Below are 13,369 nucleotides of genomic sequence, written 5' to 3'. Positions count from 1 at the left end.
GTCAAGTCTGCCAGTTTATAGTCTCTCCAGCATACAGTATCAAGTTAATCACATCTGCATCCCTTTTTCCTTTGCCCCTTCCTAAAACACTCCTTAAGAAAACAAGTGTTCAAGATCTGGCATGGACACAATGTGAGGAAGGGTGGTTTTAATTTTTATTTTATTTTATTTTATTTTATTTTTGCAAGGCAAAGAGGGTTAAGTGACTTGCCCAGGGTCACACAGCTAGTGTCAAGGGTCTGAGACCAGATTTGAACTCAGGTCCTCCTGACTCCAGGGCCAGTGCTTTATCCACAGCACCACCTAGCTGCCGCTGGTTTTGATTTTTTGATGACTACTTTTGATGATTTTCTTGAATTGTTGTTGCTATTTAGTCTTTTCTGATTCTTCATGACCCTATTTGGCTTTTTCTTGGCAGAGATACCAGAGTGGTTTGCCATTTCCTTATCCTCTTACAGATGAGGAAACTGAGGCAAACAGGGTTAAGTGACTTGTCCAGGGCCACACAGCTAGCGTTTGAGGTCAGATTTGAACTCAGGAAGAAGAAACTTCCTGATGCCAGACCCAGAACTCTATTCACTGTACCACCTAGCTGCCACTTTCTTGAGTAGGACCCATTTAAATCCAGAAACCTTTTGAAGATTCTACACTGATACCCATTCCTTGGGGCTTCATGATGGCTTAGCCACTGGTCCTCTGTTCTCTCCTATACTTTTCACTCCCATTCTGACAACAGAGTCGTTTCAATTTCACAAACACCGACAATGTGGCAAATTTTTCACATCACCAATGGGCTTTTTAATTCTTTCTCCCCAGTCACACACCACATTGGAAGGCTTGCATCCCTCACCACAATGTAGACTGTAGAGGATTAAGCTGAGCAGCTCTGCTAGACCACAGAGACAGTCGATATGGAATCAAGGCAGAAAAAAAGAAAAGAAAATGAGCTCAGTTTCTCATCCGATACCCAGGTTGAACTGAGACACAAAGAAAAGAGGCAGGTGTTGGAGGAGGTGGAATATAATAGCTATATCTCAAGTGGAGGGGGTTGATTTGTCCTGCTTGGCTCCAGAGGGAGAAACTAGGAGAAGTGGACTCAAGGTACATAGAAACACATTTATATCAGATTGAAGGAAGAAAAACTTCCTAATGTGGAGCTGCTCAAGAGGAACCTGTAAGACCAATGGCGACATCATAGAGAGGCTCACTCCAACTTCTCCCCATCTGGTTAAAGAAGTTTCCTAGGTTTGTGCTGGCTTCTCCCTTCTCTTTTGGTATTCTTCTCTCAGAACACAAGAGACTGCTTGGTGGCCCTCCACAGCACCAAATGTAGGCACTCTCATAAATGTTTGTTGAATGAATTCCTCCCACTCTCTTCCCTGCTTCAATCTTTCTGGTTTCTGTGTCACAGCAAATAAAGGGGATGGTTAGGGATTTGGTTGGGGTGCTTCTAGATGTTGTAGGGGCAGCTAGGTGGCACAGTGGATAGAGTGCCAGGCCTGATGTCAGGAAGACCCGAGTTTAAATCCAGCCTCAGACACTTAATAGCTGTGTGACCCTGGGCAAGTCACTTAGCCCTCTTTGCTTCAGATTCCTTATCTGTAAAATGAGGCAAACCACTCCGGTATCTTTGCCAAGAAAACCCCAAACAGGGTCACGGAGAGTCACACATGACTGAAATGACTCGACAATAAAGGGATTTGGAAGAAGTGATCCCTTACAGGTAAGCAATTTCCCTCCTTTGCTTTTCTACCACCAGGTCCCCCATTCGACAGTGCTCACTCTCAGCACAGATTGCCCACGACCTGAGTCTTTCCCTCCTCCAACAAAAGCATGTTTGCCCTGTGGTACCTTGTACACTCTACATGTTGCCTAAGCCTAGGTCCAGTCCATCTCCAAAACCTCATGTATCCTGTTCTTAGATATTAATATAATCTAATAGTGGCAGCTAAGTGGAGCAGTGGATAGAGCTGGACCTAGAGTCAGGAAGAGCTGAGTTCAAATTCAGCCTCAGACCCTAAATACCTGTCCTTTACCTCTCTCTGTGCCTCAGTTTCCTCATCTGCAAAGTGACGATTATTCATCCCCAGGTTCTGGGGAGGATCGAATGAGATAATAGTTATAAAGCAACTTGCAAATCTTACAGAGGCATGTAAATGCTAGCTACTATGATGAATATATCCAAGCAATACAGTCATCCTCGTAATATATGGGCTAAATTGTTACATATGAAAAGTATATTCAAGGAGACAAAAATATTTTTGTTAAATGTGTCGGACTGTGTGGTGACTTCTTTCTGTGTTTTGTCAACTTCCTCTATGGGATTTCTGTACCCCCTCCCCCTGCTTTCAAGAGAGAAGAGAAAAGAACAAGTTTTTAGATAGCATTTTTTCATTCCTATCCTGAAATGGCCTCATTTGATAGAGGCAATATTGCTCTCGGTATTCCTTAGCTGGTTTTGAAGCCTGGAAGACCTAGTGACTATTTGCTGCTGACTACCTGAGCCTGGGCAAATCACCAAGCCTCTCAATGCCTGAGAAGGGGCTGACCCGTATCAGTAGAAGAACTTCCTCCCCAGGTGCTCCCAACTCCACCAAGGGACATCATACATCTACTCTCAGTCCCTGTCCCCACTCAGAAAATAACAACCCCACCTCATCGTCATGACTATTATCGATCATGGTTGTGACGTCCTTTGGGATGTACCTAAAAGTCAGACACGGAAAATTCAAAGAGCAGGTGACTACAGACAAAGAAACGAATTCATTAAGTGACCTGGCTACTCTGTTTCTTCTTCACTTCCCAATTGTTTACCTCGGAGGCGATGGAAGTGAAGCTGCCGCTGAAATGGACATGCTTGTGCATCTCGCTTCCATTGGCTGTCAGGAACCATTCCCCAAAGGCTTGGTCTTCCGTCCTTGACTGGTTGCTATGGCTTTGATTAGGCAGAAGCTCTGCCAGGTCCCAGTGGTAGGAAGGCGTTGCCCCGACCAGTGCAATGAGGATTGCCTCTGTGGCAACATAGAGCTAGAAATACAAATGCAGAAAATTAAAACATTCCACAGAAATTCACCATCCCCCCTTAAAAAAAAATCTCATTCTCAAGAATTTACAATCCTCCTTTGGATGTATTTTTTCTGGCCATGGCAGTTAGGGACACTGTCTAATTATAACAACACCATGACCTAGCATAGCTCTTCAAAGGGCTTCGTGGAAATATTGCCTTAATTGAGCTTCGTGGAAAGCCAGGAAGGTGGGCAGGATGGATATGATATTGGCCATCGCTTTAGAAGTTTGAGGTTGCAAGGTTGTTATTCTTTCCCAGAGACTATGCTCAAAAGTAAGCCGCCCCCAATTCAGATAAAATGCCACTAGGTGGCCACTCTTACCTGGGCTACAGTCTCAAGGTTTAAACAGTTATGTTTCCCCTATGAATGGTTCACTTAAGTCCAGGAGAACAGAACCCTTTCCTGTTCTTTTTTTTTTAAATAAAAAACTCCCGTAACTTTGTTAAAAACAGCTAAGCATAACATTTACTAGATTTATTCATTATTATATTTAAACATACTGTACACTATTTAGAATAAGATTTAGAGAAATTCAAATACCTAAGTAAATCTGGGTTCTCAGATCATTAACCTTTAACTGTTTGTTATTAACTGCTCATTAATCTATTCTTTGTTTCCCTCTCGGCTTAGAGAGATTTAATTTATCTTAGGTCTTTTTTTTTTTCCTTTTACTTTATATCTTTCCTGGTTTCTCTTGGACTTGTTAGAGCTTATCCTCAGTTCCAACATCCCTAAGTGAGCTTTGCCAAATTCCCTGCCTGCTTTTTTTATGCTGCCAATTCCCTCTTTATTATAGCAGGAGGAACCTATTTGCTCTCCATTAGGGGAGAAAGTCTTGCAGGCCCTTCTAATTCTCAGCTCTCTATCTGTTCTTGACGCCCTGGCCCCAGTTTGCCTTTCTAGCCTTTCTACACATTATTCCCCACCAGAAACTCCATGGTCCACCTGCATGGGCCTTCTAACTATAACTTAACAATGCTGTCTATCTCTGAGAGTCACACTTTTGCTTTGGATGTCCCTCATGGCTGCAGAGCGCTCCGACCTCATCGCCATCTCTTCAAATCCCTAGTTATCTTCAAAACAAGTAGGATGCAATAATCAATAGAAAGCTGGCTTCTGAGGCAGGAAAACATGGGTATAAATACTACCTCACTGACTTGTACTGACCCTGGGCAAGTCATTTATCTCTTAGTGTCCTAGAAAACTTTAAAAGCCCAGAAGTAGCAGCGAAAGCTGTCGACCTAAATCAGTGGAAGGAGTTTCCTGTTCTAGGAGTTTATTATATCAATGAACTCATAGATGCAGTCCCTATCCTCATCCTTCTCATCCTATGAGGTACAGTGGACAGAGCACTGGACCTTGAGTCAGAAAGATGTGAGTATAAATCCAGCCTTAGACACTTCTGAGCTATGTGACCCTGGACAAGTCGATTAAGATGTTTGCCTCAGTTTCCTCAACTGTAAAATGGGGATAATAACAGTACATGCCTTCGCAAAGTCATGAGGATCAAATGAGATACTAATTGTAAAGCATTCAGCACAGTACCTCGCACATAGTAGGTGCTATAGAATTGCTTACTCCATTTCCCTTCCCTTCTTTTAAGACTCAACAGCAATGGCTATTTCTCACCCTCCCACCTACAGAAGTGGTTTTGTATCTATGGTGCATGCCCCTACTCATATAGATTTGTCTCCCTGTTTATAACAAGGTTCCCTGAGGGAAGAGACTGATTTGGTCTCTCTCGTCTCTGTATCCCTGGCACCTGGTGATGATGATGATAACTTAACAGTAATAATAATAATAGACATTCACGAAGCACTTACTATGTGCCAGGCACTGCACTAAGTGTTTTACAATTACCATCCTATTTGATCCTCACAATGACCCTGAAAGTAGGTGCTAAGGTAGACAGAAGTTAAACGACTTGCCAAGTGTCACACAGCCAGTGTCTTTGACTGGAATTGAACTCAAAGTCTTCCTTACTTCAGGCCCAGCACTCTGTTCTCTCTGCCACCTACCTTCCCTAACACAGTACCTGGCACACCATCGGTACTTTAAAAGGCTCGTTGGCTAATGCTCTTGAACCTGTGGGCTGCAGGAAAATATACTATAAGCCTTTGTGACCTCCCCGTGGTCACCTTATTCCAATCACAAGGGGGTGTCTTGCTGCTGCCTCTCTAAGACTTTCCTTCAAATCACTTCTCTGGAAGTGTACATCCACCTATTCTTGTCATCACTGATTCTATCAATGGGCTTCCAGTATACAGACTGTACATAGTCTTTCTTATTCAGATGGAGCCATGTCTCTGCTCACAGAACTCATCATTTTCAAACATCTTTCAATAGCATAACCTGACATTGTAAGACACAGTACGATCAATAAGTTAATAAGCATTTATAAAACACTTTTTATATGAACTAGGCCCTGTACAGCCCTGGGAATACAAATACAAGAAGAAAGACAGTCCCTACCCTCAAGAAGCTTACATTCTATTGTTGGAAAACAACACATAAAACGATGACATAAAGCCATAGGAGCATAATAGACAAAGTTAGGAGATCCAGAGGTGAAACCTGAAGAGGAATGAAGACATGGCTGGACTGGGCATCCTCCTTAAAATGGAGAACTAACCAATCAGAGGATGGGAAAGATGGAAAGACCAAGCATTTATTACGCACCTACTATGTGACAGGCACTTGCTAGGAGCTTTACAAATATTATCTCATTTGAGGAAGATGCTGCAGAAGGGGAGGGTACTTCCGGGGTGAGAATTTGAGGGGGTATAGTGACTTTCAGGGTGAATAAAGAGGTTTCTGGGGCATGACAGAGAAGATGGGGAGAGTCAGGAGTACAGGCTGTAGGAGGATTAATTTGAAATCAAAGAATCTGGTAGCTCTGCTACCTACTGCAATGGGTGACCATAATCAAATCACCTTCTCCTCTCTGCTCCTCAGTTTTCTTGTGTTTAAAACAAGGGGGGCTGGACCACATAATCTTTTAGGTCTTTGCCAGCTCTAAATCCTGTTTCCCTATGGAAGTTTTAAGCTAATGGATGGTTCTTTACCTCTTATTGCATCATGTACTCCTTTGGATGTCTACAAGATACTCCAGCTCTTAGAGTGGGGCATTTTCCCTGGCTGTCCCCCATGCCTTCCTTTGCTCTGACTACTGACCTCCCTGCCTTCCTTGAAGTCCTAAGGAAAATCCCACTTTCTACAGAAAACCTTCCCCAACCCTTCCCAATAACAGTGCCTTCCCTCTTTTAATTATTTCCTAATTATCCTAGATATAGCTAATTTTGTTTATATTTGCTTGCATATTGTCTCTCCCATTTTCTATAAACTTCTTGAGGGCAGGGACTGTATTTTGCTACTTTTTGTATACCCAGTGCCTGACATATGGCACATGCTTAATAAATGTTTACTGATCGATTAATGAAGCCTATGGATTCCTTTACAGAATTTAAAAAAATAATTTAAGGAAATACTAAGTTTCAGTAAGAGGTCAGTGAAAATAAAGATGGGATTTTTTTCCATCCTAGGTCACAGACCCCATGAAATCTCTCTAGGGGATGCAGTTTAAGACTCCTTGCTTTACACAGAATTATAATGGGATTTCTGCACAATAAATATTATCCCGGTTTTACTGGGAAAAGAGATACAGAAAAGTGATACCAGTAGCAGGGCAAGGATTAAAAAGGAGGTTTCAGGCCCCTTACCATAAACACCTTCCACAAAACCAGGTATACAAGTTAATTTTAGCCTTTTTTTCTCAGTAAATACTCCTTTATTTAAAACTTTGAGTTCCAAATTTTATCCCTCCTTCCCTCCCTCCACTCCCTTCTCCCTGAGGTGGTAAGCAATCAGATACAGATTATACATGGGAAATTATGTAAAATATTACCATATTAGTTATTTTGTGTAAGAAAATTTGAATAAAAGAAGAAAAATGAAAGAAAGTGAAAAATAGCATACTTCAGTCTGTGTTCAATCAACATTAGTTCTTTCTTTGGAGGTGGATAGTATGCTTCATCATTAGTTCTTTGGGATTGTCTTGAATCATTGTATTGCTGAGGTTAGTTGTCATTTACACCTCTTCATCAAACAATATTGCTGTCACTGTACACAACAATTCACTATACATCAATTCATATAAGTATTTCCAGGCCTTTCTGAAATCACCCTGTTTGTCATTTTCCATCACCATCATATACCACAGCTTGTTTAGCCATTCCCCAATTGATGGGTATTCCTTTGATTTCTGATTTTTAGCCACTACAAAAAGAGCTGCTATAAATATTTTTTTTTACAAATAGGTCTTTTGCTATTTTTGGGGATGTCTTTGGGATATAAACCTAACAGTGGTATTGCTGGATCAAAGAGTAAACACAGTTCTATAGCCCTTTGGGCATAGTTCCAGGTTACTCCCCAGAACGGTTAGCCTTTATTTTCTTTTTAAGTTTAGCCAACACACATGAACTGCTAGAGTAGTAATGCCAAACTCTGGACAAGGTTTGAGTTCACCTGCCTCTAAAAAAAGACATTCATTTTCATGAAGCTGATGAAATGGAAATTCATGAATTCACGTAGCTTGTAAAACATGACTCTGATTGGATGGCATCTGAAATTTACCATGTGTTCTGCTAGCTAAAGGATAAAAAGTTGATGTTATAGGGCAATGATCCAACTGTTAAGTGGAGAAGAGGTTTGTTTTTTTTAAAGGCAAAGGAAGAATTGTTTGTCATATTAAGAGAATGAAACTGCCCTGGAGAAAAAAGAAAAAAAAAAAGTTATGACATGATAAGTAGTAGAACATAAGGCTAATGTAAGCCATGGTAGGAAGTATTTTCACATTTAGCAGTAAATCTAGAGGAATGAGAAGCTGACGTAGGTCTCTCTATGGCAGCAATTTATTACAAAGGAAAAAGAAAATGGCTTCCCTCCGTCCTGATGCAGGAACCGCCATAAGTTATAACACAGGAAGGAGTCGCTCGGCTGAAATGTACAAGCATAGCAAGATCACACATAACCAGTCACTCAAAAAATATTCATTAAATACCTACCGGTGGTGGGCACTGAAGATACAAAGACAAAAATTAACAATGCCTTCCCTTCAGGAGCTTACATTCTTTTTGTTTTGTTTTGTTTTGTTTTTTGTTTTGTTTTTTTAATGAGGCAGTTGGGGTTAAGTGACTTGCCCAGGGTCACACAGCTAATAAGTGTTAAGTGTCTGAGGCCGGATTTGAACTCAGGTACTCCTGACTCCAGGGCCGGTGCTCTATCCACTGCGCCATCTAGCTGCCCCAAGGAGCTTACATTCTATCACTGGAAATATGTACACATAGAGATAGATACAAAATAAACACAATGTAACTTTTTGCAGGAGAATAGCACTAGGGGGAGGAATCGTGAAAGGCCTCATAGAGGAAGTAGAATGAGGAGAACTTTGGAGGAAACCACGGATTTTAGAAAGATGGGACACGAATGCATTTCAGGCAAATGCATGTTGTTGCAGATGCGAGGAGACACAAAGTATATAGTAGTGTGTAACAAAGAGCAAGGCTAGTTTGGCTGAGCCCAAGAGGTATATGAAGGGGAAGGATCAATATGAATAAGGCTACAAGGTTGGAGTTGGATGGGCAGGGCTTTAGATGGAAAGGGCTTTAGCTCTTTGAGGGCAGGGACTGACTCAATTTTTTATTAATTGTGTTCCTAGCACTTAGCATAGTACCTGGACCATAGTAGGCAGTTAATAAATATTTATTGGTGTCAGCTAGGTAGCACAGTAGATAAAGCACTGGCCCTGGATTCAGGAGGACCTGAGTTCAAATCCGGCCTCAGACATTTGACATTTACTAGCTGCGTGACCTTGGGCAAGTCACTTAACCCTCATTGCCCCACCAAAAAGAAATAAATAGATAGATAAATAAATAAATAGATACATAGATAAATACATAGATAAATAAATAAATAAATATTTATTGGATTAGATTGGATTGGAAATGTCCACCAACAGAGTTCACATTTTATGCTAATGGTAACAAGAAACTACTGGAGTTTATTGAGTGGGAGAATGACATGGTTATATCTGTGCCTTGGGATATCACTCTGGCACTTGTGTTTAGGTTAGAGCGGAAATGTGAGGCAGTAACACCAATTAAAAGGTTACTGCAACAGTTCAGGCAAGATGTGTTAAAAGACTGACCTAAGTGGGCTAGCTGTCTTGTGGATGGAGAAAAAGATGGAGATCTGAGAGAATATTCTATTTATAGAAAAAGAAGTGACAGGACATAGTGACTGACTAGAAATGAGGGGAAGGTGAGGGAGAATGAAGAGATGAGGTCATGAACCTGGGTGACTGGAAGGAGAGTGAAACTTTTGACAGAAACAGGAAAGTTCAGAAACAGGGACTGTGAGGGAAAAGATAATGAGCTCTGTTTTGGACATGCTGAGTTTGAGATGTATATGGGAAAGCTAGTTTGAGATGTCCAAAGTCATCTGGTGATATGAGGGTGGAGGAAGAGAGAAAGGCAGAGAGACAGAGAGAGAGAGAGAGAGAGAGAGAGAGAGAGAGAGAGAGAGAGAGAGAGAGAGGCAGAGACACACAGAGACACAGAGAAAGATACAGAGATATAAAGAAACACAGAGAGAAGAAGACAGAGACAGAGGGAGAGACAGAGAGAGAGAAAGAGAGATATCCAGAGAGAGACGGAGACAGAGACAGAGACAGACAGATCCAGGGCAGAGGCTAGGTATCAGGGGAGACACCCAGTTAGGAAGAGGGAGATGGAAGATCTGAGTTGCTGAGGACAGCAAAGAAGACTGTGATGAAGTCAGACAGTTAGAAGGAGAACTAGGAGGGAGCAATGTCCCAATAGTGATGAATCTTGCAGAGACCTCTGGAAAGATGAGATCTAAGAAAAGGCCAGGGGATTTGACAAGAGATCACTGGTAATTTGGGACAGAGCTTCAATGACAAAGCAGTTTTTACATGTTTAGCATATTCCAATCTTAACAGTAATCTCACACTCATAGGTGCTGTCTAAATATTTGCTGACTTTAACTTAATCTGCTGAGTCAACAGAAGGGGAGGAAGGAATGGAAGATGGAAGAGAGGGGCTCAAGTATGTTCTGGTGAAGGGTATGCTGGGAAAGGGGTTTTCTCTGGAGGTGTGATTAAAGGAAAGTAGAGCGGGCATCCTCTATCTCAGTCAAGTCACTTAACCATCCGTGTGTTTCTTTATCAGCTATCCAGAAGGGTTGTTCTAAGGCCTCTAAGACTATTCTGCAGAGTATTCAGGCAAGGCAGGCACTCACATGGAGGTCAGAAGAAGCAATACAAGGATACTCTTAAAAGTCTCTCAGAAGAACTTCCTAATCAATTGTGTGACATGAGAGCCCAGGCACAGGACTATCCAGCATGGCATGCCCTCATCAGAGAAGGTGTTGTACTCTATGAGCAAAGCAAAATTGCAGTAGCTCAAAAAAAATTCAAGATGTACGAATTTAGAGCCATCATTCCAAATGTTCACATGGACAATTTGTGCCTGACCTATAGCTTTATTGGTCTGATCAGTCACAGTCAGACACAATGCACCTTGACACCAACATAGGGATGTCACTTTGGTCATCTTTGAGAATGAAGGACAACAACCTAACCAAAAGGCTTGAACTATATGGCCTCTGAGGTCCCTTTGATCTTTAAATCCATAATCCTATGGTCTTTTGAAAGGAGACAGGAAGGTTTGGTACCCAGAAAAGACAATTTTATTAAGTAATTCCCTCTCCTTCTCCCTCAGTCTGTGGGTATAGAATTTCAGTCACTAGACTACTTTATTAAGAGCCTAGTATATGCCAGGTACTATGCCAAACACTGAAGACACCAAGAAAAAGAAAAGGCAGTCTCTGTTCTCAAGGAACTTACAGTCTAACTTCATGTCCCTTAAAAAAGAATGACTATTGGGGCAGCTAGGTGGCGCAGTGGATAGAGCACCGGCTCTGGATTCAGGAGGACCTGAGTTCAAATCTGGCCTCAGACACTTAACACTTACTAGCTGTGTGACCCTGGGCAAGTCACTTAACCCCAATTGCCCTGAAAAAAAAATGACTATTGTTTTTCTCTATTGTGCCAGGTATATAGAAAAAAGGCTATTTGTCCTTTTGACCCCAGAAAAAGGCTATTAGGCATATCCTGAAGTCCAGTCCTCACACTTAGTCTTAACTGGCTGCTCTCTAGCTCAATTCATATTCCTGAATCTTAGTGATGCTTATGTATCTCCAGATCTTTCCAAACCACAGCTATAGAGGGAGGTCCTATAAGGGTGAGGGGTAGGAAGGGAGAGGAAGAAAACCTGAGCATACTATGGCGACCCATTAAGACCTCAATGATCTGCCATAGCATTATAGACTTAAAGTGGAGGAAGAGACTTTAGGGACCGTCTGGTCCAATTTCCTCATTTTATAGATGATGAACTGAGAGCTCAAAGGAAAAGCCTGAAAGACTTGCTCAAGGTCACTAAGGTAATAAATAGCAGAGCCACGATTATTCCAGAACTATGACACCAGTGAAGTATGCAGTATCAGTGGGCTTTAGTAGGTTATCTAGCCCTGTCCTAATTAAAATTCATTACAATGAGGGGTATTGGTATAGGTCAGGGTACCTACAGGCTGTCAAGGTGCCCATTGGCAAAAGAATTTTGCCCACATCTAACACTTCTGATTCTTGTCCATTAGAAATCAAGCATAGAAAAAGATAAATGAAAAAAGATTAGATAATAAATATGGCTACGTTCCCCATCCCCACCCCCAATTTAAAATGCCGTTTCATAGTCAACTTTCTCGTTATCAGTGATGAGGGAGAGAAGAAATAGAATGGACAATCAAAAAATAGGAAGAAATTTGACCAACCCTAGGCTTTGAAATGTATCGTGTTTTTGCAATAGCATCTCCTAATTATGTTTTAATTAAAATAATATGAAAAGTATTGGACGCTCCCCAATATTTACAAAATGGTAGCCTTGATAAAGCATATAAAATAAGTAAGAGTGGGGAGATGTCCTGGTATTAAAAACCTGTTGTGAATAACAGAGAGTTGCTAGAGCAGGCAGTCTAATGTTATAAAGAAAATACTAGACTAGAAGTTAGGAGGCTTGGTGCTTGGTCCCTGGCTCGGATTCAGTAGCTATGGGACCCTAATCAAGTCACTTCATCTCTTTGGGCTTCACTTTAATTACCTGGAAAATGAAGGAGCTAGACCAGATGATCTCTCATCTCTTGTGAAATCAATATTTTTATATAATTGTGTGTGAATAATCCTAAAACAAATTCAAACATAAGAAAGGGAAAAGAGCACCATCCATATATTATGCGCTAACAGGTATTTCAATCCATGAGGTTTCTGAAATAATACTTCATTTTAAAGCCAAAGGACATTTACAACTTTAAATTTTAAAAATACTTTAAGAAATTAAAAACAACATCTGGAAGTGGGTAGAGAGCTGAATCCAGAGTGAGGAGTTACTATCTTCAGGTATTGCTTTTGACTATGCTGGCTATGTGACCTTGGGAAAATTCCTTAATGTTTCAGTACCTCAGGCAACTCCCTAAGATTATATTTTTATTGGTGCAAAACAGGTGCTGATCTGCATTGCCAAAGGGAGTTTCTTCCCCATATGAATATAAACACAGATTTGCTTGGTCTAGGAAAAAAGAAGACAGAAATAAAGCATTTTGCTCTCAGGAAAATTTTTTATATTAGTTTTACAGATATATTAAAAATAGTATGTGGGAAAAACCTTTATATCAAATTTCTCAGATAAAGTTTGGATATTCAAAATATATAGACAGGTAACAAATATAAAATACAAAAGCAGTGCCCACAGTGGGCAAAGGACATAAATAAACAGTTCTCAAAAGAATTGCCAACTATTGGCAATCCTATGAAAGAAATGCAAATCAAAACAACCCTGGGGTTTCATCTAGCACCCAGCAAATTGGTAACGATAACAAAAGGTGGGAATAATCAATACTGGAAAGGTTATTGAAGGATAGGCATACTACTGCATTGTTGGCAGAGCTGTGAATTGGTACACCATTCTGGAAAGCAAATTGTACTTATATAAATAAAATGACTAAAATTTCCATGTCCTTTGATCTAAAGATTCCTAGGCATCTACCCAAGGAGTTCACTGACAAAAAGAATGGTTCTATATACAATAAAATATTTATAGCAGCCCTTTCTGTGGTTGCAAATAAGTAGAAACAAAACAAGTTCTCATTGATTGGAGAATGACTAAATAAAT

At 40.8% G+C, this 13,369-nt stretch overlaps 1 protein-coding gene across 2 annotated transcripts in view; it reads right to left on the bottom strand.

Moving 5' to 3' along the window:
• The window catches only part of SLC22A15 (solute carrier family 22 member 15), a 94,146-nt gene that overhangs the window by 71,892 nt on the left and 8,885 nt on the right, over positions 1–13,369 (bottom strand). For both annotated transcript variants that reach the window (XR_006356203.1, XM_043999626.1), the window contains exon 2: positions 2,815–3,027. Coding sequence is in view for 1 of the 2 variants with exons in the window: in XM_043999626.1 (XP_043855561.1) it covers positions 2,815–3,027 (213 nt within the window). In the remaining variant the exon portion in view is untranslated. The remainder of the gene's footprint in view (positions 1–2,814; positions 3,028–13,369) is intronic.

The sequence above is a fragment of the Dromiciops gliroides genome, chromosome 4 (genome assembly GCF_019393635.1).
Source record: "Dromiciops gliroides isolate mDroGli1 chromosome 4, mDroGli1.pri, whole genome shotgun sequence".
In the NCBI taxonomy this organism is placed as follows: Eukaryota; Metazoa; Chordata; class Mammalia; order Microbiotheria; family Microbiotheriidae; genus Dromiciops; species Dromiciops gliroides.
This window is presented reverse-complemented; position numbering and strand designations above follow the sequence as displayed.